Source organism: Bos indicus, chromosome 21 (assembly GCF_029378745.1).
Source record: "Bos indicus isolate NIAB-ARS_2022 breed Sahiwal x Tharparkar chromosome 21, NIAB-ARS_B.indTharparkar_mat_pri_1.0, whole genome shotgun sequence".
Lineage (NCBI taxonomy): Eukaryota > Metazoa > Chordata > Mammalia > Artiodactyla > Bovidae > Bos > Bos indicus.
The window spans coordinates 45,944,953-45,970,529 of record NC_091780.1 but is presented as its reverse complement, the minus strand read 5'-3'; the positions used below and the strand labels follow the sequence as shown (position 1 = coordinate 45,970,529).

At 37.8% G+C, this 25,577-nt stretch overlaps 2 protein-coding genes across 8 annotated transcripts in view; one reads left to right on the top strand and one right to left on the bottom strand.

The window, feature by feature from the left end:
* The window catches only part of RALGAPA1 (Ral GTPase activating protein catalytic subunit alpha 1), a 210,700-nt gene extending 190,218 nt beyond the window's left edge, over window positions 1-20,482 (top strand). For 5 of the 7 annotated variants that reach the window (XM_019983417.2, XM_070775459.1, XM_070775461.1 and 2 more), the window contains 2 exons: window positions 10,756-10,880; window positions 19,557-20,482. In XM_019983417.2, the coding sequence (XP_019838976.2) occupies window positions 10,756-10,880; window positions 19,557-19,705 (274 nt within the window). In that variant the 3' untranslated portion in view covers window positions 19,706-20,482. Of the gene's footprint in view, window positions 1-10,755; window positions 10,881-11,479; window positions 11,511-17,674 lie in introns of all 7 variants that reach the window. The other 2 variants (XM_019983419.2, XM_019983420.2) reach the window with 2 other exon arrangements.
* Window positions 20,483-21,894: 1,412 nt separating this feature from the next.
* INSM2 (INSM transcriptional repressor 2) lies at window positions 21,895-25,008 on the bottom strand. The gene has a single exon (XM_019983341.2). It carries the CDS (start codon window positions 24,636-24,638, stop codon window positions 22,974-22,976), a length of 1,665 nt encoding a protein of 554 aa, XP_019838900.2. The 5' UTR covers window positions 24,639-25,008; the 3' UTR covers window positions 21,895-22,973.
* Between the last annotated feature and the right edge of the window lie 569 nt (window positions 25,009-25,577).

The following is a 25,577-nucleotide window of genomic DNA, read 5'->3' as shown; positions in this document are numbered from 1 at the left end:
TCTAACCTTGTTTAATGAAGGAATTGCAGTGCTTTTAATCCATTAATTTCCTTTACTAAATATAAGGGATTTTGCTATTGAATTTTTAGTAACTCAATAATGGAATTAAAATTAAACTATGGATCACAGATCTCCGCATTTTCTTCTAACTGCTTTTCCTCTCAAACACGAGAATACAGCCTATTTAAATCTTAACTTTTGCTTGCCAAACCACTGTTACCGTCCATCTGTTCATGCCAATTGTAAAGAAGGTTCGGTTTTTAGTGAAGCTTTGCATTTCACATAAGGTATGTGAAGTGAAATTTCACAAGGGACATGATGGATCCTGATTCTTAGTGATAAACCTTTGGGGCCATCAGGGTTGGCATATGGTCCAGTATGATATGAAGGCTTGGGTTCCCTGGCTTCACTTCTTTGGCGTGAAGCTGATAAAACCTGGCTCTTGAGTATTATTTCACTGGACACCAATCATGGGCAGCAGGAACTGCCCATTTAACTCTCTGTGGGAAGGAAGCCCAGAGAGCATTCACAATGGTACCATTGTCGAGTTGCAAACTGCTCTGAACAGCTTGACGGCACTAGGGAGGAGGGGAAGGGGTTGCTTTACTAATTGCTGTTGAGAAAAAGAGAAGCAGCAAAATAGCTGTTGTAGAACTGATGTTTCTACATTTACTTATTCTCTCTTGATAAAGGTGTTGATTTTTATTTAGCACATACCTGCTATCAAAAAGAAAGCAAATAAATATATTTAAGCAACCACCTGTAGTAATTCCGTTAACAGCCCACAAAATTATAGCAGAGCAAAAATCAGTTTTCCTTTAGGATATTTTTATGTTTAAATGAAATGAAAATAATGTTTTGTAATCTTGATAGAAATTTAAAATAAAGGACAGTGGGTTAAAACCACCAAAGTTTATACATCACATAAGGTTAGAGACAAATTTGACTTAATTTCCTTTACTGTGTGCTTTTAACAATTCCTGAATATCATCTGAATATACATAAGCTATACTGATACAGAAATATAAATCAATTTTATGCATAACAGTCACAAATCTTAAGGTTAAATACTAGATTTATCATTTAAATGAGGTGATGCCTGTTTCAGTCACTCATGATTATCTTTCTCTCCTTGAATTCTATTTTGGATATCTTTTTTAAAAGTGAGTCAGTGTATGCTGTAATATTTATATAAACACCACTCTAGGTCTTTACATTTTCTTCTGGTCAGTCTAATCAAGCAGTTGGAAGTTCTCATGCAAAAAAAACAATGATGTACAACTTAAAAAAATATTAAAAGCTTATTTCAGCCCCCAAGATCCTGACCCCATAATATATTTCCATAGATGATTCTTTTTTTCCAGCAGAAATTAAGTTGACTAAATTATACTGCAGTATTGTAATTTATACAACATGTCCTTTCAAAGGATCAGGGAGAGTTATTTTAAGAAAAGTTTTTCAATCTATAAATTTTTAAAATTTTGATGTCCTTGCTAAACTGAAGGAAAATCAAATGCATGTTTTATAAAATTAGTAACATTCTGTAAAATTTAACTACTATTCCATCTCTCATATCCGCTTAAATTGTTTTAGTAAATGAGCACCCAGTGCAATATTTCAAAAACAGTAATTCATTGAATACCCATTCTTCCTTTTACTACAGAATAGATTATAGTTAAGTCAAGATTAATGGGTAGATTTTAATGTTAAAGTCCTGTCTCTGAGCCTATTATTCCCTGGGGGCATATAGTGCATTAGTTTAAGCCAATATATTGTTTATCATAGATTCTATGACACTGTCTTAAATGATGGTTTGCTGTACCCTGTAACTATTTACCATGATAATAAATCACTTTGTGTACTCCCAATAATTATAGCATTTAAACAGAATCTTAATTAAGTTAGTGCACATTTAGGTAGAGATAACACTTAAGTAATTGTACACTGTAAAATTTCACTTAGTTATTTTTTCCCTTTTTGCAGTCTTCTGACATAACCCAAGTTTAGTATTTATTCCAAACACATTGATTTCCTTAACTTAATGTATTGAAATTTTTGTTCCTAAAAGGAAAAAACACAAGTGATTGTTTCTAATTTTCCCTCAATATTTTAAAAATTCTTACTCTAATACTTAGTAGTTCTGAAGCAGTTCTCTGTTGACTGTGAAAGTCTCATTATTACTTAGTGATAATATTTTCAAGCAGATCTTACTGAGAATGAGAGTACAAAATTTTAATTGTATTAAATTTGAAATCCAAGTAACTTAGTTTTTCTTGTAGATGATTTGGTTTATACAGCTTTCATGAAAGTGAAACATATACATATTTGATAATGTTAGTGCTTTTTAGAAGCTGCCAATGATTATTGGATTATTAAATCAGGAAGGATTTTCAGAACCTTTAGGTAGGTTTAAATTTTTAATCCTATTTATTTAAGGTTAATCTTTTTAAGTGTGTTTACATAAATTTTGTTATATAGAATTGGGTTTATCAACTTTTTACTTACTGTTTTCATTTAATAATTGACTGATTTATGAGCAATTATATATGGTCCAAATTTTATACAACTCCAGCTTTCAATAATAGGACTATCCTCACAGTGCCTTAGCACCTGTTATGGATTTTGAGTCATCTGGCAGCCCATGGGACTTAGATAAAGAAGTACCAGGTGTCCTGCCTGTCTCCTAATTGAGACGCAGTGAAAACAATATAGACTTGGCAGTATGGTTAAAAGGATGGATTAAAGCCCAGCTTTGTCTACTCTGACAAATCACAGCTTTTCCTTCATGGTGTAGATAGTATCAACTACTAAAGAATTTCATTAATATTAGACATCATAAAAATCATACACAATTATTTGTCATAACCTGTTGTGGATTTTCAGAATTTCTGTTTAACAATTCTAAGATTCATGCTGTTTATGTAGGAGAATTTTATTTTTACTGCATATGAACTAGACTCCATGTTCCTTAAAGAAATTAGTTGCTGTAGGAAAGAAATGGAGTGTTAATTTACTAGATCTTTATAAAGTAAGCAATATACCTTACTTTTATCTTATAAAGGAGCGGTGCTTTTTAGTCTGTGGGATACTTCATTGCCCTGTGTATTTCAGGAAGGTATCCCACTTTACTCCTGATAATAATAGTCATGAGATCCTTGAGTTGTACTTATAAAATGTATCTACCTATATACTATATCTCAATAAAATTCTAATTTTCCATTATGTTTTCAAGATCCTATAATGATACTACTTCAGAATGTTTGAAAATATTTCATGGCCTTTTAGAACTGAAAAGCCAAATGTGGTTTATTTTCTCATTGTTTAGATCATGTTATAGATTTTTACTATACTACATATGGGATTCAACTATATAAACAAACATTTTTTGAAAATTGCCAATCTTAGAAGTTAAGCTAATAGTCATTGTGTTGGCCATCCCTGAGCTGACTAAAATGCCTTTTATACTTTTTTTTCCATCTAAAATTCGTATCATTGAGATAATCTGTAGAAAAGCACTGGACTCTTAAATGACCAAGGTTCTAGTCCCAACTACCAGTCAGTCAGCAGCTTTGTTTTTCTAAGCAAATCTTTATATTCTCCTTCAAGGCAAAGCTTATTGTTGAATAAGCATTTTGCTGAGTTTCCTGAAATTAATGTTGGTAGATCTTTGTTGTATCCTTCCTCAAGTTCTGACTTGTCCTAAAATATTCTCTATAAATGATGCCTTGGGATCAGTCCTCTCAAGATTGCCTTTTTAAAACCTTAAATATTTAAATTCCCAAGTATTTTTTTCAAGGATATTTTTACCTCTCTTCTTAGAGTGTACAGAGCAGTTTTGGATATCTGCCTAAAATGATTTTGAAAATACCTTTCATTTTATTTTATCTACAGAGATATTCCCAGTTTCTTTCCTTTTCTCCCTTCACTGCAGATGGCCACTTGGATGATAAGTAGAATTGATGAAAAATTTTTTAATTTCTTAAAAAAAAAATTATCCCAACCAGTGGGACAAAATGTTTATTTCAGTGCTAAATTGTAATGAGTTGTGATTACGTTGAATATTATAGCATTTCTTCTGTGGGCAGTTATTTTATGTTAATATCAGCTTTCTTTTAATGTTATACCTTACATAGGTATACACAGTGCTTTACTCACTTCTTTCAAAAAAAAGTCAGCTAGATTAAGGATAGGGGTAGAACCACTCTTCCTCATAAGTAAGATTCAAACTCTGTCTCTAAATTCAATCTTAGGAAGGTCCCAACTATATTTGCCCCAAGGGGTTTGTCTCTGGAGAGCCTAATTGGGATTAGAGGAAGCAGGCTCTCTGCATAAGTGAAGTCGCTCAGTTGTGTCCTACTCTTCACTACCCCATGGATTGTAGCCTACCAGGCTCCTCCATCCATGGAATTTTCCAGGCAGAAATACTGGAGTGGGTTGCCATTTCCTTCTCCAGGGGATCTTCCCAACCCAGGGATTGAACCCAGGTCTCCTGCATTGTAGGCAGACACTTTACCATCTGAGCCACCAGGGAAGTCAACAGGCTCCTAATCAATTATCAACCAACTTGATTCATTCCTTCTATAGTTTATAAACAGTCAAGGAGTACTACTGGGTCTTGTACTAGGTGCTGGAGATATTAAGATAGAACGGCATGGCCTCCGCCCTCAGACATTAGTCTCCCACTAGTTTATTAGAAGAACAAGCATGAGGAAAGAGGCACACTTGGTGCTTAACAGCTGGCTCTGGAGAGCAGGAAGAGGCTCGATTGGTGGCATTTATTGAGTTCCATGATGTGAAAACTCCCACCAGAGTCAATACCAAGCTACCAACCATCTTGCAAACTTTGTAAATAAGGTAGGTAGTATTCACAAAAAAATTTAAGTCACTATGCAAAACTCTGTCTCTTCCTGCAATTACCATTCTTGGAATTTTCTATAGAGAGAAGGCAGACGAAATTCCTAACTGGTAAAACAGCAAAGAAACCACATTCCTATGAGTGTGGGCAAGTGCTTACTGCATTAGGAATTTCAGAATGGGCCTTGAATCCCTGAGGCTGTGCTGTGAAGCACAGATACAGATACTTCATACTTTGCCTTTACTCAAAAAGGAGTCAGTAGGGGTTTTGTTTGTTTTGGAAAGAAAACATTAAACTTGAATTTACGAGGAATTAGTTAGGCAGTGATAGGCCTTTGATGTCTGCTTATAATTTTCGTAACACCTTTTTATGAAAAATTATACTTTATATTTGTTCTTACATACTACATGTGTACACACATATATACATATATAAACACACATACATACACACAAGTTTCAATTTCTTTGAAGCTAGTCACAAATTACATTGGACGTATAAATCCCCTGATTACACTGTATTGTTAAGAAAATTATTATGGAGAATGAAAAATTAAAAACCAAATCTACCTTTAAAAAAATTACCTTTTGTCTGTTTTTCCTATACATTAGTAAAGTTGAAATAAGTGGCACTAATTAACTATTTACCATCTCTTTTGTTCATATTCTTTTTTCTCATGAGAAATCAGTTTTCTCAGAATAACTCAGAAGTTCCTCTTGTACGTACCATAGACAAGTTTTATCAAAGCATTCTTGCAAATGAATGCATGTATATATTTCTTAAACTGGTACTGAAAAGTGTCCACATGGAGACAACACTTTCTATTTATTACGTTGGTGCAAACATAATTGTGGTTTCTGACCGTGAATTTTAAATCATAACTAGGCTCCAATGGATCTTTATTAGTCAAAATAAAAACCATTACAATCAACACATTATTTAGTAACGAGAAATAAGTTGGTTTATTCCTATAGCATAAAAATATGTTGTTTTGGGATTCAATGAACTCTTGGAAAGAATTTTCTGCATTCTGCTGGTTGTGGAAGCATTTTCCCTGCAAGAAATTGTAGAGATTCTTGAAGAAGTGGTCGCTGGTGAGAGATCAGGTGAATATGGCGGATGAGGCAAAACTTAGTAGCCTGATTCAGTCAACTTTAGAAGTGTCGGTTGTGTGACACGCACTTGGGCGTTGTCATGGAGAATTGGGCCCTTTCTGTTGACCAGTGCTGGCTGCAGTTGTGGCAGTTTTTAGTGCATCTCATCGATTTGCTGAGCATACTTCCCAGTTATAATGGCTTCATTGAGATTCAGAAAGCTGTAGTGGATCAGATGGGCAGCAGACCACCAAACAGTGACCATGACTTTCTTTGGTGCAAGTTTTGCTTTGGGAAGTGTTTTGGAGCTGCTTCTTGGTCTCACCACACTAAGTTGGGCATTGCCAGTTGTTGTATAAAATCCACTTTTTGTTGCCTGTCACAGTCTGATCAAGAAATGCTTCATTGTTGTTGCATAGGATAAGAGAAGACAGCACTTCAAAACAATGTTTTTATTTCTGGTCAACTCATGAGCACCCACTTATCGAACTTCTTCATTTTTCCAATTTGTTTCAAATGCCGAAAGACCATAAAATGGTTGATGTTGAGTTCTTCCGCAACTTCCCATGTAGTTGTGATATGACCAGCTTCGATGGTCTCTCTCAAATGGTTGTTGTCAACTTCAGATGGCCAGCCACTACACTCATCTTCAAGCCTCGCGTCTCCTTTGCAAAACTTCTTGAACCAGCACTGCACTGTACATTCGTTAGCAGTTCCTGGGTCAAATGAGTTGTTGATGTTGTGAGTTGTCTCTGCTGCTTTACGACTGATTTTGAACTCAAATAAGAAAATTGCTCGAAATTGCTTCTTATCTAACATTATTTCCATAGTCTAAAATAAATGTAAACAGCAAGTAATAAGTCAGCAAAAAAAAAAAAAAGCAAGAGTTGCAAATTAAGATGATGTATAACATAACCACATTAATTTAGAATGTGTTCCAGTATCAAACGGCAAATTTCAACAGTGCAAAAACCGCACTTCTGCACCAACCTGATAGAAGGACTTGAGTCAGAGGTCAAAATAACTGTTTTTAACATTCACATTAAGATGTGGCACAGAGAATTCATGCATCTCTTTCCAGGAGTGGGCTGAAATTGAACCCTAGTTTCATGACAGCTGATCTTGATCCAGTGACACAGGGCCATTATTTATTATTTCACATGTAAGTTTAAAATCAAAAGTAGTTACTTAAAATGCATACTGATGTTAACATTGTGTTAATGAAGTACAGATTGGGTTTAAACTATTTATACTATAAATATTTAGTTCCTTTTTCTTATTTTTAGAATGGGTAATACTTCTTCCCCCCATTTCTGCTTTTGCAGAAAGTAGAAGGAAAGGAGGATTAGTGGATAATTATATTGCTGTGATTGCAGCACCTGTGTGTTATTTCTTTTGATTGGCTAGTTCTGTATTAAAGATTCCTACCAGCCAAAAGTCTCCTTCATCAAATGGTTTTTTACTAGCTAGTTTTGGCTTGGGTTGTTTTAGATTTGCAACAAAAACTGTCTTAATTCAACTTAGACTTGTACTTTAAGTTTTACTCTGAATTTGTAAGTATGCCATCACCTTTTTAGCATCTCACCCATTTCATTTGTAATTTCAATGCCAATGGCAACATACAATTGCAGTAGGAATATAGCTTGAATTGTTATTATCCATCAGGTTTGTGTAGGCCACTCAATTTGTAGGTACTAATAACTCTTCCCTAGAGAGCTGCCTTTTAAGGAGTAAGTGGGTAACCTATTTTAAGGACATGTAGGAATTAACTGTTTGGAATTATGGTTACCATTGCAGATGCTAACATCACTGTTTGGAACTTTATAATCATCTTAGTCACAAAAGGCTCCTTGTTTGTGGACTCAGGATTATGGTTTAAGTACTTCAAGTTCAGTATATCACCTTAATATATATTTTCCAAAGTAAAAGAAGAAAAGACGTAAGTATGTAGATTGGGTTGCTTTGATATTATTTTTTGTGCTTTATTTGACTACAGCAAACTTGGAAAATTAAAAAGAATTTAGCTTTTAGAATGTGGTTTACTGTAGTCTACTGTTACTAAGCTAACTATTTTCTGAAAATAATCCCCCAAAAGGAAACTGCAGACATCACCGTTACAGTTTTTCATTTAAATTCAACCATCAGTGATTGTTTTCCTTTACTCTGCCACCTATACTTGGACTTTAAAAATTGTTTAGTGAGCATTATTACCTCTAATGTTTTTTGCAATTTTATTAAATACATCATGTGGTTTTTCTACAAAATGAATACATTATGTCTAGATAATTTCAGTTTGTATAGTTTTATATATTGAAGTTTCTTCAGAGTTTTATGAATCACCTTTTATATAGTAAAATAGAATTATACCCCAAAATGTATCTTTTCTAGATATTCATTTCTTGTTCTAATAAATTTTACTACTTTGGAAGTATTCTCCTTGCTTTAGAAATACTAAATTTGCTTTCTCTCTGCCTAATTTTTGTGTAAACTCTAAATAGAATAAGATAAAGTAAAATATTTCATTTATAGGCCCTCTGAAAGTAGAGCATTTTAAAAGCAGGTAGGTGTCTCCACCCTACTTTTCATGAAGCATTTTACCCATTCAAGCAGACTTTTAAAAACAGCTTGTTTTGATAGCAGACTGTTCTCCTGTGGGCCTTCAGCCTTTGCTTCCTGGCAGCACCTTTGGTGCGAAAAGAGAGTGATCAATTGGGAGACTATCAGTGCCAGCATGCATAGAGTGATAAGTTAACACACCACTGGGAATTTCTAGGGCCCACCAAGATACTTCACTTCTAATGTGCTAACAAGCTCATTTTTCTACCTCTTGCCTCTTCAGTTATTTTTTTTCTCAGAAGAGCTTAGAAGTTGAGTGCATCAGGCATAATGAAAAGCTCTGTAGGAGGGAGAAGCAATAACCCCATTTTTCCCTTTTCAGCCAAATAGAAAATTAGTTTCTGGTAATACACAAAGGCCAGTATTTTTTGTACAAGGGGCACTGCTGTGAATCAAAGGACTCTATTAACTGCAGAAAATTCGGCAGCTGTGAATCTCCCCCAATGAAAAAAGTACTTTCCAACAAGTTGTGAGATATGTGGTATTATTTAGATTGAACCATCAGTTTCATCCCCTTTCATTTATAACCATATACTCTCTTTTAAAAGTGCTATATTACTTTTCTAGGTTAACACTCAAAAATGTCTGCATGATCCTTCTATAAAATCCTTACTGCTGATCATTTTAATATAGCATCTTTTCCTGTTGCTCCCCATTGCAGGAGTGAAATTATTTTGAAGTTCAGCCCCAGAAGTGAAAATAATGGATTATAAGGAATTGGAATTAAGATTATTTGAATATTTGATACATAAAATGTAGTATAAGAGATTACTCAAATCATTTAGATGGCAAAAGACATCACAGTCTTAAGTGCATAATGAATATAGACTTAACTTTGTTTCTCTCAATAATGCCTTGTAAATGCAACTTGCTATGGGATCTCCCACTGAATTAACATTTTAAATTATCTTCCTCTCAAATTTTTTTCTTGGTCTTGATTATAGACCTGGTCTACAGTTTAAAGAACTGAAGAACAACAATTGAATTGCAATTTTAAAAAGAGAGAATAATGAATTTTGAGGGTAAAATATTAAAATGGGTTTTAGCAAAAATTCAGTGAATAGAGAAGAAGCAATAGGCAAATTTTTATTATCCTTCATACTTATTTATATGTTTTATGTAAAGCCTATCAACATAGCACACTGAGTACAGCAGGAAAACTTTCAAAAGTTGTGGCAGAAAGGTTAACTGATTTCTCAGTTCAGGAACTATACGACATGAAGTCAGCATGTGAGTTTTTCCTGATAATTGTATGTTGCTGCCTGCTGCTCTACATTTTGACAGCCATTTCCATAGTTGCTTTCGTGAACAACAGAAATATTCTCTCTCTTTCTCGCCCTCTCTGTGCTAACAGCACAATCAGGCCTGCTGAAACAGGAAGCCTGGAGTGGGTTGTTCAAAAGCAACAACACTTCAAGGTACTGGTTGCTTGTCAATAATATCAGAGAAGAAAATGTGGTGAAAGGGAAGTACAGTATTTTTCTGTCAGTGTCAGTGCCCTGTAGATGCTTTTGTTAGACAGTATTTAGGAGTCCTGTGGACTCTTTGCAAATATTCCTGCCTGTTTCAGTGTTATAATTGACTAGGTATTTTTTTCTGACATACAGATTCAACTGTGTATTTATCTTAACTGCATGGAGTTATTCAAGGATTACAGCAACAGTAGTCTTCCATTCAAAATGAGAACAATTGTTGGGAAAATGCAGGGATTTAGAAAAAGAAGAAGATATGCAGGAATTTTTCACAATAAATCATTGCAAATGAAAAATAGAATTTCAGACATAGTATTTTAAGCAGCATTATAATATTTATCATGTGGCTTTTCAGAGTACATTGCAGATCGAAGCTGATTAACCAGATAAGATGAGCCTAGGCTACCCTGGTAGCAGTTGAATCCTCTTCCAAGTAAACTGTTATCCTTTCTTTCTTCCAACAGTTTCTGTTAGTTATATTCTAATAAATGTATCCCTGTTAAGCTACCAGGTATAATGGTGTCTGGAAGAGTAAACTTACGTTAATAGCTATAATTTTTTACTCTTTACAAAGTCATACTCTTAGTGATATGCAAGGATAGTTGGCGAATATATTTATTAAGAAGTAATGGCTTAGCAGTGATAGGCCTTTTTGAGCAGATCTGTTCTTTTCCAATGTAAGCTGCATTTAAGTTCAACCTTAACTGAAGGAAATCAGCTATGAGGAGAGAGCGCGGTATCTGCAAACGATTGTCCAGCACCATTTAGAACCAACGACATTTGAAGATTTTGCAGCACAGGTTTTTTCTCCAGCTCCCTACCATCATTTACCATCTGATGCCGGTAAGGTTAAAAGCAAGTATTAGTTACTGGTCATTATTCGAACTTGAAATGCAATACCCTTTTGTTCTGAGAAAAAAAACTCTTAATGAAAAACTTAGTTGCATACAATTCCAGTCATTGAAGTATAGATATTTTTCATCATTATTTTCATATTTGGCCTATAAATTTGATTTATACTTTCTTTTACCTAAATACAGTTCTTTTAAACATCAACGGTCTTCATTAAAAACACATACACTACATTTTATCTTAGCTAAAGGGCAGTAACAATTTTGTTTCACAGAATCATTGCTGAAGTATCTGCAAAAGAAACACAGTTGAGCAGGCACTCTCAAATTCGGAGGATCAAATTTTATGGCCAAGAATATTGCCTTATTTGTTCTGATTTTACAAATAAAGTTAAAATAACTGGTCTAGATTTAGAAGTACTTAACAGATTAAATTATTTGTAATACTGAAGATTATAAGAGGGTACTGCATTTTTACAATTAACTAATTTTGAAGAAATCAGTAAGAAAATAAATGACTCATGGCCTTCCTATTCTGTAATACTTTGCACTCCTTATGATTGTTTCATTTATTTTATTTTCCCTCTTTAGATCATTAAATATCAGTTCTGTTTATCTGAAGGTAAGACAAAGTGTCACACAAAACACCCTTTGTTCTTCCCCCATTTCCTTTTTTAAAAATTAGCAAGCACTAAGCTTGTAACTCAGTTAATAAGCAAACTTAACACTGCCCTGGTTCATACTAAACATTTCAGAAATTGTCACTAAATTTCTTCCAGAATTCTACTTACTAACCTAGGTCTGCATGAAACACTAACATTGGTTCTGGGATAAAAATAACTAATAATAGAACCCTTGGTTGAAGTTAGTTACACCTTGTTGTATTGACCTTTTTGTTTCTCAGCATGAAAAAGTAGTCCTCCTGAACTGAAATGGTGTGTCTGTATTTTGTAATGTGTTGCATTGTTACTGGATATCCTTACTCATCAAATAGTTATTGTTGTGTGCCTTACACTGTACTAGGCACCTGAAATACAAAGACTTTTTTAATGATGTTCAGGGGAAGCAGGAAAAAAGAATACAGTATACTTGGAATTCATTATAACAAGCCTTCAAATTCTCTTTATATTATATAAGTTTTCTTTGTATTAAATAAGTTTAATAGGCACAGTACTCCTCTTCTGGCCTAATTGGTTTGAAAAAAATAACAATAATTCTCAATTGAGGTTTAGTCTGTGAAATTAAAGTTTCCGTTCCTGTCACCCACTTAATTGGCCATTATAAAAATAATTTTACAAAGAAACTTGGAGCCCTTTCAATTAATAATATAAAATACCTAACAAAGAGAAAATTATATTAGACTGGGTTCAATCTTTTGAAAGATTAAAAAGTCTTAATGTTTGCTTTGGTGGATTGACACTATCTGAAATTACTCAGCTTGGCATTAAGAATGATGGTAAAAGAAAGATACTAAAAATAAATTAATGAACAACAAAGTAAAAACTAGTTAAGTATACCTGGACATTTCATTTTTAATAATAGAGAATATCTGATAAAATATCAGACATTATTGAAATAGACATGAACACTTTTGTGTATCATATAGTTGAACCATAAGTTTCACAAGTGAAAATATTGATTAGACCATGTTCAGACTAACTTTTCCCCTTAAATGTATACAGGCTGTCAGTTTTTATGTTGTAGTTGTTTACTAGCTGGAGTCCTTCATATTCCTGTTCTTAATGTTTTTCTTATATTTTATGTATTATCCTGCACATTTGACCAGATACATAATATGGGAAGTAAGTAGTATTCTCACATTCTGAGACATTAGGTAAAGGATGATACAGCAGCCAAGTCAAGGCTCTTTGGTTAATTTGGAGGTGAGGGGGTTGTGCCTGGTCTTAGTCGCAGCTTGCAGGATCTAGTTCCCCAACCAGGGATCGAATGAACCCTGGCCCCCACATTAGAAGAAGCCCAGAGGTCCCAGCCACTGGACCACCAGCAAAGTCCCTGGTTAATTTTTTTTTCAGTTGTCTTTGCTTTTAGGAAACACTAGAAACATGACCTTGAATTTTTTTTACAAGGTCTTTTTACCTGTAAATAACTTTTCCAATATTACTGAATACATTTTTATGCTTTTTTATAGACTTGAATAGTTATGAAAGTTAAAATTTTTATCAGAGTAGTTTTAAGGTGGTTTTTTTTTTTCCTTTAATGTGGACCATTTTTAAAGTCTGTATTGAATTTGTTATAATATTGTTTCTGTTTTGTGTTAGGTTTTTTGGACCCAAGGCATGTGGGGTTTTAGCTCCCTGACCAGGGGTGGAGCCCACACCCCAACATTGGAAAGTGAAGTCTTCACCCCTAGACCCCCAGAGAGACCCCAGAGTGGTTTTCAACTCAACACAATAATGTAAAAAAGGAAACCTTTACCCGTTTACAGTAGCAAAAACATAATGACATCTGAAGAATGATTGTTTTCCCCAGTCAGCTCAAATTTTTATTTTCCTATCACAAACCAACTGATACATGCAGAACTCCCTTTAAAGTTATTTTAAAGTGTAGAGAGAAGACATAAAATAGGCCACATAATAGCTATATGGACCTGACTTATGGTTTGCAAAAATTGCATAGTAGTGTGAAGATTTTTAGGTTCATTATTACTTTTTAATATAATGAAAAAATTGATTTGCCACACTGAGGAAATGGCATTCAGAACTGCAGATGAGAATCAATTTAGATAAGCCTATGCATACCACATCTATATAAACTAATACTAATCAATACTAATACAATAAATTGAAATTATGTTTTAAAGGAATATCAATATAATAATCATATAAAGGATATAATCTGTTCCTTCAAACCAATAGAATTATAATATTATAATAATATAATTCTATTCAGTAGAATAGTGGAAAAATACTACCTTAAGTTTACTTTACTTGGCTCAAGCTTATTTAATACCTACTTCCTGTATAACAGTAATTTATCAGTTGTGATGACATTGAAATCCAAGGAGGATTTTTCTAGGTAATTGTTAGTATTATTTAAATAGACATGAAAAACATTTTTGGTGTATCATAGTTGATCCATAAATTTCATAACTGTATTTTCTCAAAATGGACTCTGTCTGTAGCAGTAGACTGATACTTAAGGGAAATTATTTTTATCCCTAAGGTCATTGAGGGAGATATCGTGATGTCACACGTTGTTGATCTTCCATAACCACATTAAAACATTATTAGATTTTTCATGTCCTTTATTTTAAAAAAAATTACAGGAAAAAAAATCCCTTTATCTTTGTCAGGCATGTGTGTGGAAAATATCAAAAGTTTTACAGTGACCTTCTTTTTCAATGTCTTAATATTCATGAACACCTCTCCTCTGACTCTAAACTTTGAAATTACTCCTCTTTTTGGTCGGATTATATTGGCAGTTCAAAATCCTGATATTTTCCCCTAATGTCACATTATCTTCTCAAAGTAAGTCTTGTCTTTTCTCCCCCATCCCAAGTCTTTTCCAGTGTTATGTTTTTTTACTATCATCAGCCATAAGTATTTTTGAATACATTCTGTTAGTAGCATATCTAGAATTACCTCTAATACTCTATTATTTTAGTTGAGCTAGTGTTAGATACCTCCCTTTGGATTTGTTTCTCTACAAAGTGTTAGAAATTTTAGTATTTTAAATAGTAAAGGGTTGATTGGTATTTGACTCCCTCTGAATATGCACATATATACATACATATATGCATATACATGTACAGTTGACCCTTGAACAACATGGGTTTGAACTGCACAGGTCCACTTACACATGCATTTTTTTTTCAGTAGCACATTTTACAGTACTGCACAATATTAGTTTGGTTGAATCTGTGAATGCAGAACCACAGATACAGAGGAACAAGACCTACCTACCTATAGGGAGAACTGCATTATAGAGGGCTGACTATAAGTCACAGGCACATTACATAGAGAGTTGGCACCCCTAATCCCCACATTCAAGGGTCAGCTGTATATACTCGTAATACGTATATCTACATATACATACCACTTTGTATAATTACCTTTAGAAAACATATAGGTTCCTAAGTAAATATTCTAAAAATTAGTAATAAGATTCAAATAATCCAAATAATGATTATGAAGACCTAGAGTAGAATCTAATCTTTCTTTATTCCAACCCCAGTTTTGCTATTAATTCATAAAATCTATATTGCCACATGTAGATGAGACAGTATTACAATTGTCAGGCCCATCTCTTTGAATCTTTCAATGGAATGAATCATCAAAATTTAGCCATTAAAGTTTTCTCCTTTTCCCAGGCTTTGAAATGATCTAGAAGAAAAGATTTTAGCTTTTCAGAAGATAGTTATTTTATATATATCCTAAATATTATTTGTGAGTGCCAATAGAAAATCAACTACCTTTGACATATAAGCTATAAGTTTGTTTACTGTGTTTTTAAAAACAAATTCCTAATGATATTTATTTATCAGTAGGTTAGCCTGAAATTTAAAGCAACCAAGTATATTCTCTTTTCAGTATTTTGAACTTAGAAATTTGGCTTGTATGTTGACCAAGAAGCAAATAATATTAAAGTCCATTAACCTTTAATAACAATAATTATTAGGTTCGGTTTTCACATAGACCATTCAGATATAAAATTTGTATGATGAAAATAACAGTAATTGAACAATCACTGTGCATCCTCTCATTGAATCTTCTGTGAGATGAAAACCAAAAAAGTTTACCCAGTCACCTGCTAAAGTCAAGTCTGACTTCAGAGTGCATGATCTTAACTAATATAATGATTCATTTAGTCTAAATATTTTCAGTCCCTTCTTGATATTGAGGGAGGAAAGAAATTGCCCAGTAACTGGTCTTGTTTGCAAATTAGAGTTTGTTAAAAATTTTTATTTTGAAGGCTCTACTTTTCCATCCATTGAAAAATCTTCATTATTTTTTATATAGTTTTAAGGTTGCCATGGGAGAACTATGGGCTTTGGAAGTCAGACTTATCTGGATTTAAATCCTAGTTCTCCTGTTTATCTCCATGAACTCAAATGAATCCATTTATCCTAAATCCAGTTTTCCTATTTGTAAGGAGATAAAATATGACAAGTTTAGACTGATATGTTCTCAGTCTGCAGTAATGGTAGTTTTTGAATATCTTAATAAGAAACCTCATGTTTGCCTGTATTTCTGTGTTATTTTATTTTAAATTATGTGTTAACTTTATGACATTCAGTGGTGCATCCACACTAATCTTAACCACGTATCTACTCCTTTACCGATATTAAAGCAGTAAGATTATTTGGGTGATCTGTTCTTTAACAAAGGTTATGTTGTAGGAATATTAACATAAAAGTGGATAAATGCTCTATTTTCCCCCAAACTAAACGGTTATGTTCTCCACATTTTACCAATTAACATTTTGTTATTGGTCATTTTCTTCAAAAACTATTTCTAGTTTCTATCCCATGTTTTCTAATCTTCATCTGTTTTGATTTAAAGTCTGTTAATTTTTGCTCTTATTGTAGTTTTATTGTATACACTTAATATATACCTGCTATATGCCAGGGTCTTTGCATTTGTAGGCATTCATTCCCACAACTTTGGAATACAGCTAGTATTGTTTCCATTTTACAAATAAGAAAACTATCTCAGGTTAGTTTGCCCAGTATCCAGCAAACTAAACTTGTCATTTAACTTAGGTCTGTCTAACCCAGGCCCATGCTGTTTCTAACATGACACTACCTCTTAGTTCATTATTATTTAGAACTGCTTTCAAAGTCACATTTTTAAAGGCATCGTTTAGTACCTCCAGTAACTTTAGCAGTTTTAAATGGGTCATACCTGTCAGCAAGTAGTATAATCAAAGCCACAACAAATAATGATCCATTAAGTGCCCTTTTATAATCTTTATAGATCCCCAAAGTCATATTCTTCATGTTTCTTGTAATAAAGTTCATTGTAATCAGTGTACAAAGTACGAATCAATATATTGTACCATCCAGATATAGACACCAGTCTGTGTGAGTACTGTAAAAACATTAGTAATAGATACATTTTGTAAAACATAGGAGCGTATACTTTTTAAACTTGATACTTGAGAATATTTTATTGATAGAAATAAATCAATATTCTTTATGTCTCAGGTGACGTAAGTCAACACTTAGAGTAGGATGTGAAATGAAGTGCAAGTATCACATTATTCTTTAAATCTAAAATTGAGATCTATCCACCACCGATTATTTATGGAATTTGGGTATGCTGAGTATCCATCACAAATATCTTTTGCTAAAACGTGAGGAGGTCCTAATAGCTGTACAGCACACACATACTAAAAAGTCTGATTTGACTCAGTTGACTGAAAGGGGTTTCACCTTGAAGGCAGTAAAGGGGACATAGAGGAATTGCTGTTTCTGAAGAAAAATATTCTTTGAATTTGGCATACTCTAAGCAGCATTCCTTTCTGTGATGATGGAAATATTCTGTGTCTGCACTGTCCATTAGGGTTGCCACTAACCACTTGTGACTGCTAAACACTTTAAAAGTGGCTAGTGCATCAAGGAGCCAAATTTTAAATTTTCATTTAATTAACTGTAATGTGGCTGTGGCTACCATGTTGGACAGTACAGCCCAAGAGAATTTATGATTGAGTGATTAGGATAACCTGCCACCAGTGCAATGAACACTTTAAAAGGTAGATGTTTATAGAATTGCTCATAGACCTTTTTTTTCTTTTCTTTTTTCCTATTTGAACTTGTTTTGTTAGTGGGTAAGTATAACATTTGAATGTACAAAGCATTTGTCCATTGTAAAACTTCATCACCCTAACACATCGCATGCCCAATTGTATTTCATAAAACCTGATTACTGTCTTCTCTGCTTCTCTGTTAACACCTGTAAAATTCTGCACTATGTCGCTCATATCTGTTATCTCTCTTCTCTTTTGTTTTCTCACTTCTGCTTGCTACTCCATTTCTTCATTCACAACAAAGAAAGAAATGCAGTGATAGTTCTCTTCCTCCCAAAACCTCCACTAGAAAACATTGGCCATCTCAAGGTAAACAGACATGGGAAGGCCTCTCATGACTGGCCGGAAATAAGTATGCATTACCCAAAAAGCATGAGCTACTGCTCTTCACCTTCCTTCTGCCATCCATCTGCAGTGCTCCCCTCAAAAGGGCCGTGGATTCATATTCTCTAAGATTTCCAGTATGGGTCCAGTATGAACCAGTTCAGATCTTTGGGAAGAGTAAAGGTGAACAGAGAAGTACATGTCCTTCTTGTATTTTGAAGGCCAACCTCATTTCAGTTAGAAAAGAATGTTGGAGAAGTTACTTTGAAAAAGAGGACAATTTACCTGAATTAGGATTAGTGATAAAATATTTTTTCCTTGACAATATACGCTTGTTCTTGAGTATACTATTTGACCTTGAAAACATTTTGAAGTGTTCTACAGAGATACATTCTTAATTTCCTAAGACATGTCAGTAGGATCTGTACCTCTATTGAATGGTATTGTTTCTTTTTAAATATTCATACCTTCAACTTGGGCACAAGTGTTTCATTATATGGAAGTAGTAGTATAAGTATCCCAAGCTCAGAGCGTCAGTGAGGAGTTCCAGTGGCTAACAGATGTGCCAAAAGTTTCCTACAGAGTAAGGAGCTATGTCGGTTGAAGCCTGCAGCCTGTGTCATGTACCTTTGTTTGTGACACACATAAAGATAATTTTTATGTACATAAAGGAAACCTGGATTAAAGTGCCTCAAAATATACAGAATGTTAAAAATTTTGTTATTTGCAGATTTTTTGTTTTTTCAGGGGTTTTTATTTTTAACGAAATATTTGAGTGCCTATAGTGTGCGAAGTGTGTAGAGAATCATAATTCATAGAAATAACATACAAAAGTGAAGAACTACTTTGTACATGGTATGAAGAATTTTCCAATTTGAACTCATTTTTTTTGCTTCTTTCAAATATTACATCTACTGACTCTACTGGTAACTACAGAAGTTTAAGAAAACAAGAGCATCACTTATCTCTTCTAAATTGAGACACTTTGAGAAAGAGCAGTTTTTTCTTTTTGAACTGACTTTCAGATGAGAGATCTTGTCCTCACCCTCCTCTCCCCCTGGAATTTATCTTGTTCCTTCTTAAAAACATATTTAAATTTAACTTCCTAGCATGTTTAATGGTCTTATACTACTAAGTCCCTTTTGGGAATGCTTGGTGCTGTTTTATTTTCCAGTTTGAGCAGTGAAGGCCCTTTTGTTGATTATATTCTGTACCCGAGAGATAGGAATTGGTCCTCACCTGCTTCTTAAGCCCTCACGTGCATGCTGATGGTGCTTTGGATCCCTGTCCTTTCTGTCCTAAAGATCTTGCTTCCCATTGCTTCTTCTGGGGAGCTCTCTGGTTGCTTCTGGTTCTGGAAATAATGATTGGTGCTTTCTGGCTACTATGATGACATGAGCCACCAGATCACTGGGTTTTAAATAAAATACTAGTAGACTTTTGTAACAAGCAAATTTGGGGCTTGCTCTTTCTTCTCAAAAGACCTCACTAAGGTCTTTGGATCTGTAGCAGAGAAATTACTCTTGTAGGAGGAGAGCCAGAGGATTTGCACTAATGTGCTTGCTGTTTCCCACAGGCTCCTACCCAGAGATCCTACCCAGTGAAACTCCCACAGCGGCGCAGGTAGACGGGGCCGACCTGGCCTCTCCAATGTCTCCTCGAACGAGCAAAAGCCGCATGTCCATGAAGCTGCGTCGCTCCTCTGGCTCCGCCAATAAATCCTAAGGAGACAGCAGCCTGGCAGTGGTCACCAGTAGCCACCTTAGCATGAACATGGCGTTAACCCTTCCAGGCTTTGTGTTTGCCGTAATATGCATGTTCCTTCCTGAACATTTATTTTAGAAAACACTGGATTTAAATAATTTGTAACTTAGTATTTTAGATTTGGGTTGTTTATTTGGTTGGTTTTTTCCCCCACACTCCAAGCTGCCATATGGGGGGTAAGGGGTGAAGCTTTATTCTATACCCTTTACCTTCCCTCGATAATTATGTCCAAGTAGTTTTACTTTCAATTTCATAATTAACTTTGAGCCAAAATATAATTGGACAGATAGCCTCATGATTTTATCGTGCCCCATTACAACTTCATGGCTCAGTAAATATATAATTTTTTAATAAATGTACATCTTTAAACATTAGTAACGTTGTGGCAAAAGTTACAGATCTGTTAATACACTTGATGTGTATGGATTATTTATGTTATCAAAATAAACGACTTAAATGGTCTTTTAGCATCTCAAGTTCCAGCTGAAATAATTTTAGCATTACCTTTTTCTTCCCAAAGCAGTGTCTCATTTCTTGGCTGTGCAGCAGGTGATGCCATGACATATCTAATAACCAGAAAAATCACTGCTGAACTCTGATTCATGTTTAGCTTCCAAATATTTTTCTAATGTTTTGCTTTTTAAATGGTATCACGGTTAAATGCCACTTCTGTTTTGAGATTATGGCCCCTTATTATTGGCTGCTGGACCCTGGTATATCTATGTTCTTTCTTAAATACCGAAAAGGGAAGAATGAGGTGGGGTGGGTAGAAAAAAAAGAAGAAAACTTTTCTAAGTGTGTGGCTTAAATTATGTGTATTATTTTAAAAGAAAAGGGAACATGACCCAGGAGTCTAAATTAATCTAATATTGTTAATACTGAACATGCAGGTGCAGGTTGGTATACATTCCACCCTCCAGAAATATTTTCCTACAGTAGATAAGCTGCTCACATTTTGCTCACGTTTTTTTTTTTTTGAACGAGCATCTCCTAAGGAAATGTAGCATGACATTGGTACTAACTGCATGTGTAAATACATCATATCGGCAAACTATAAAATATAAATTATGTATCATCATTCATGTAGTATCTACAAATTTGTAACAGTGGAAAAAAGATGGTATTTAATAATACAATAAAAATATTCTTATCATTTTGTGTTCATGAGTGGTCTTTTATATTTTTTCAGACTTAATAAGCAGGGCCATAAAGCATGAACCTAGGTTTATCTTAACTAATCATGAAAAATGAATTCTAATTCTCTTCTTTGGATACACCCCAGTTTATTTCTCGGAGATCCTACCACAATTACTAAAAATAGGAGATTTTTCACTTTCATAGCGTCTCACCAGAAACTTCCTCCAGTGCACTTGGTTAATAAAGCCTCTAGCTCACTTAAATGCTTCTTTGATTACTTAAATTTTACTTTTTTTGGTAATATATATTCAGGAACAAAATTTTTTACAGTTTGTAAAGGAAGCTTTCAGAGTTCCTGTGCACATAAAATTTTGGATTTCCTTGTAAATAAAAAATTCCTATGAAACTATGTAGAAAATAAACTAAAATTCCCATTAAAGCTTATATAAAGGAAAAACATGGATAGAGAGAGCTCTGGGAACAAGATTAAACAATACAAACAGTTTCCCACAACCAAAGTGAAGAACTGCAAAAAAGATAAAATACCTACTTACAAATTTCTATAATGCTTTTCCTTTTTTTAAAAAAATGAACAAGTTAATGGTTTGATAATATGTAACAAATTGGAGGGAAAATACTAACTTAAAAAGACTGAAGTTAATTAGCACAGTTAACATTTTACTCATCTTCAAATAAACCATTCACTAATTTTGAAACAGAAGAAAATATGTAAAATATTTTCTGTTGACATTTTTGGGTGGTAAAGTATCTTTAATATTTGAAGAATAGTACATATCCCTTGCTTTTTGGAGTTCAGTCTATGCAGCCATACTTCCAAGGAAAATCTCCCATTTATGCACCATTATAATCATTTACAAAATATAATTTCTCTTGTCTGTATTCCAACTAAATGGGTCACCAAGATTACTGGCTTTGGGGAGATGAGAAGTGTGGCATTTGGAAACAGGCTGTGTTCAATGGGATTCTTTAGACAAACACAGAACACAACAAAGCACCAGCTATGTACATTTATTTGGTGGTAAGCATCTTACAAATATGGGCTACCTGTCCAGCAGTACTCAGCCAGTGTTCCAAACTCTGGCTATTAGGGCATAGGTACAGAATGCATGCTAAATATGGTTTACAAAAATTCAAAACCAGGTTGCTGCTGAAATATTGAATGAATTGCCATTCATTTTCATAGTGGGTTATAAGTATTAACATCTTAACGCTGAACACAGTGTCATATATAATACACATAAGATTTACAACAGAAGCATTAAAACAAGTTGGATGAAACCCTACTAAAACTGAAACTTTAGGAAATGAATTCTGTATTTCCCAAAAGCTTATATTGAAGGTTTAAAGTATCTTCCTGAATACTGCACACAAAAGGGTTAGAGGTGAGAATCTGGGAGGGGTCTCAACTCCTTTCAGTAAGAGGTGTTATGCCCCACCTCCAGACACTAGCTTCAGAGTGGACTAAGCATTGAGAAAAGGAAAGTTTACAAGGAGAGCTCCACATCACCCAAAAGTGCGTAAACATCTTACATTTCCTGCCCACAGACACTGGTCTTGTATTTCCCACCCACCCAATGTAAGTTTGGCACCAATCACATAACTTTTAATTCACAGAATATACAGTGCAAGACGTCTGACCCTATTGAGACAGAAACTACAGAGGCGCTTGCGATGGCTAGAGGAAAAAAAAAAAGGACCTCCACTTTTGGTAGCTAGAATCCTTTGTAGAGACATGCACGCACTCACTGCGACTTTCCATAGGAATTACAAGTCATATAGGATTCGTTGGGGTCTCCAGAGTTTGGTGGGGGCGGGGGGAATCCTATCTTGTGAGGAAGATTTAAAGCTGACACTTCTTGACCGGGAACGCTTATACCATATACATACCTGCTCTAGAGAGAGATTTTACATTTCTCTGTCCGCTCCTCAGGCGGAACATTGACACTATTGAGAGTTTCAGGTGAGAAAATAAGGAAAGAGGGTAAACTCGCAAGTTGAAGAAAACCCCATAGAAATCCCCAGGATCGTTTCCTCCACGGCCCACCTTACAATCTTCCTCGTCTCTCAGCCCTCAGCAGCCCGGCCGCAGCGGCATCTGCAGCAGCAGTACCTGCCGACTTTCTGAGGGGTGGCACTTATTGATGTGCCGGGTCAGCCCCGGGGAGCTAAAAAAAGTGGACGGGCAGTGCTTGCACGAGAAAATTTGCTGAGCATCCCCGTCGGGTGCCCTGCCTGGGTTCGGTGCATCGGGAGGCGCCCCGGCCAGAGCGGGCAGGAGCAGCTCGTCGCGGACCGCATGCCACAGCCGGTGTTTGTCCCTGATGTCTGCCGACGGGAAGTGCGCCCCGCACAGCGGGCAAGCGAAGGCCAGGGGGCTGCCGCGTTCCGAGCCAAAGCAGGGGCCGAGCGCGCGGGCCGAACCAGCCTCGTGAGTGCCCAGGTGCTTGCGCAGATAGGCTTGGCGACGGAACTTTTTGTGGCAATATGGGCACACGAAGATCTCGGGTCCCCCGACACCACTGGCACTGCCGGGCTCAGGCACCCGGCGCCCCAACACCCCCGCCGTATAAGGGAGCTGAGGAAGCGGAGGCTCGGGGTGGGACAGCACCTGGAGGCCGGGCTGTGGGGCGCTGTCCTGGTGCTGCTCCGTCCCGGAGCTGTCCCTGGCCCGTGGGTGCTGATCCTCAGTTCGCTCCGCCCGGCTGTTCTCCTTCCCCTCGGCCAGGAAAGATGCGACAGTCCCGGAATCCGAGGAGGACGACGACGGGGGCAGCTTCCCGTCGGCCGAGGAGATCGTGGCTGCATTGGCCGCTGCGGGACGCGGTTTGTGCCAGCGGCGATGGGAGGCGAGGTTCGCAGGGCAGCTGAAGACCTTGTCGCACTCGGGGCAGCGGTACTCGACGCGCACGATGCGGGAGCAGCGGTGCTGAGCTAGAGCGAAGGGGTCTGCGTACTGCTCCTTGCACAGCTGGCAGATGAACTCCCCCAGCGGCGTGCGGCTACCCCCGGGGCCCCGGGACGGCGCCCCGGGCTCCTCCTCCTTGATCTTCAGGCCCAGAACAGGGGACGTGGTGACTTCATCGGCGAAGCTCAACTTCCTCATGGCCTTTGGTTTCTTGACTCCGGCGGCCGCGGGCCCAGATGCGCAGCCTGAAGGAGCCTTGGCGCGGCGCTCGCCGCCGGTGGCCCGCTTCAGGCCGTGCAAGGTGGCCGAGAGGGGCGCGGGGTCCGGATGGAGCGCGGGCTCCGGGAACGGTGCCCGGAGCGGCAGCAGGAACTGCTCCCCCGAGGTCGGTGCAGCTGCTGGTGCCACCGAGCAGGAGAAAGAGGCCACGGCGGCAGCGCCCCCGGGGAAGGACTCAGCAGAGACGGGTGAGCTGAGGCAGCGCTCCAGGAATGCCCTGCGCAGTTCCACGCCCGCCGGCTTCGTGGGGCTGGGGCTGGGCCCCGGACCCTCCCTACCATCCGCCCTCCACTCCGCGCCTTCCCGCCCGCCCGCCGCTGGGCTCACCCTAGCCGCCGGACAGGACGACCCTGACAGTTCACGGGCCTCCTCCTCCTCCGGAGTTGGGTGTGCCTCCCGCTCCACACCGGGCTGAGGGGCACTGGAAGCCTCCTCGGGGAAGGGCGGCGTCCCCGGGGGTCGGGGGAAGAGGGGGAAGACCCGCTCGGCTAGGCGCACTCGGTAAGAGCCGCCCGTCCGTTTAGTTCTCTTTACCAGGAAGCCCCTAGGCATGGTGGAGTCGGACGGCTCAGGGGCAAAAGAGTGACAGAGGTGCCGCGGGGTCTGCGAGAGGGCGAGCACCGCAGCTGCCCGAGCTTCGCCGCGGCCGTCATGCGTCCGCCGCCTTTATAGCTGCGACGAGGGCCGGGGGGCTGCCGGGTCGCCTTCGGGCTGGACCAGCCAATCAGGAGTGGGAACGGGCGCCGGGGCGGGGCTTTCACGGGACCGGGCTCGCGCGGGTCCACTAGGCGGGAGGCGGTGCTGGCCCGGCTTAGCTGGGCCTCCTCCCTGCCGCCCACCCGGCGAAGACGCGAGAAGGTAGGTGTGGAGAGTGAGGAAGCTCGGCGCTCCCTGCCTCAGCGGCCTCCAGGGGCTGTCTGGGGTGCCGGGCAGAGAAGCCACCTCACAGCGCCCTCCTTGCGGGCGGGACCCTGCTGCCGCCGCATGTGGGAGGCTGATGAAAAAGCCCTCCCCCCCCCCCCCGCACCCCTCCTCCACTTTGCAGGAGCAGAGCTGAGAAGAAGGGCGCCGGGCAGCAGGTGCCGGGGAGGCGACGAGTTGGGTGTCAGCCGGCGAACGGGTTAACGTCCTCTGCTGGTATCGAGCTGATGAGAAGCTGCGACAGAGCGGCAGGGCGGCTGACTCCACCGCCCTGTGACTACACTTGACGGTGGGAGCACGTCTGCCATCCAGTATCGATCGAGGCTGCGCGCGTCTGTGATACTATGAGAATTCATCTGGGAAGAAGGGCTCTCAGTGCGGGAGAGCGTGCGTGCTGGCAAGCCTCTGGAGCTCAGGACGCCAGCAGGTTTCTGGGCCCCGGTCCTCGGGGCTTATGAATGCCTCCTCCCCATGGGAATAGGAGCGGGGAGGGGAAAACAGGATCTAATTTTCGACTGTCCTCAGATAAAGTGCTTTCTCTGTTCGCACCTTCCACTTGTACTACCCTGA

What these genes read in the sequence shown, in the direction of transcription:
- INSM2 (XM_019983341.2), bottom strand. Translation starts at nt 24,638, where the DNA reads ATGCCTAGGGGCTTCCTGGTAAAGAGAACTAAACGGACGGGCGGCTCT.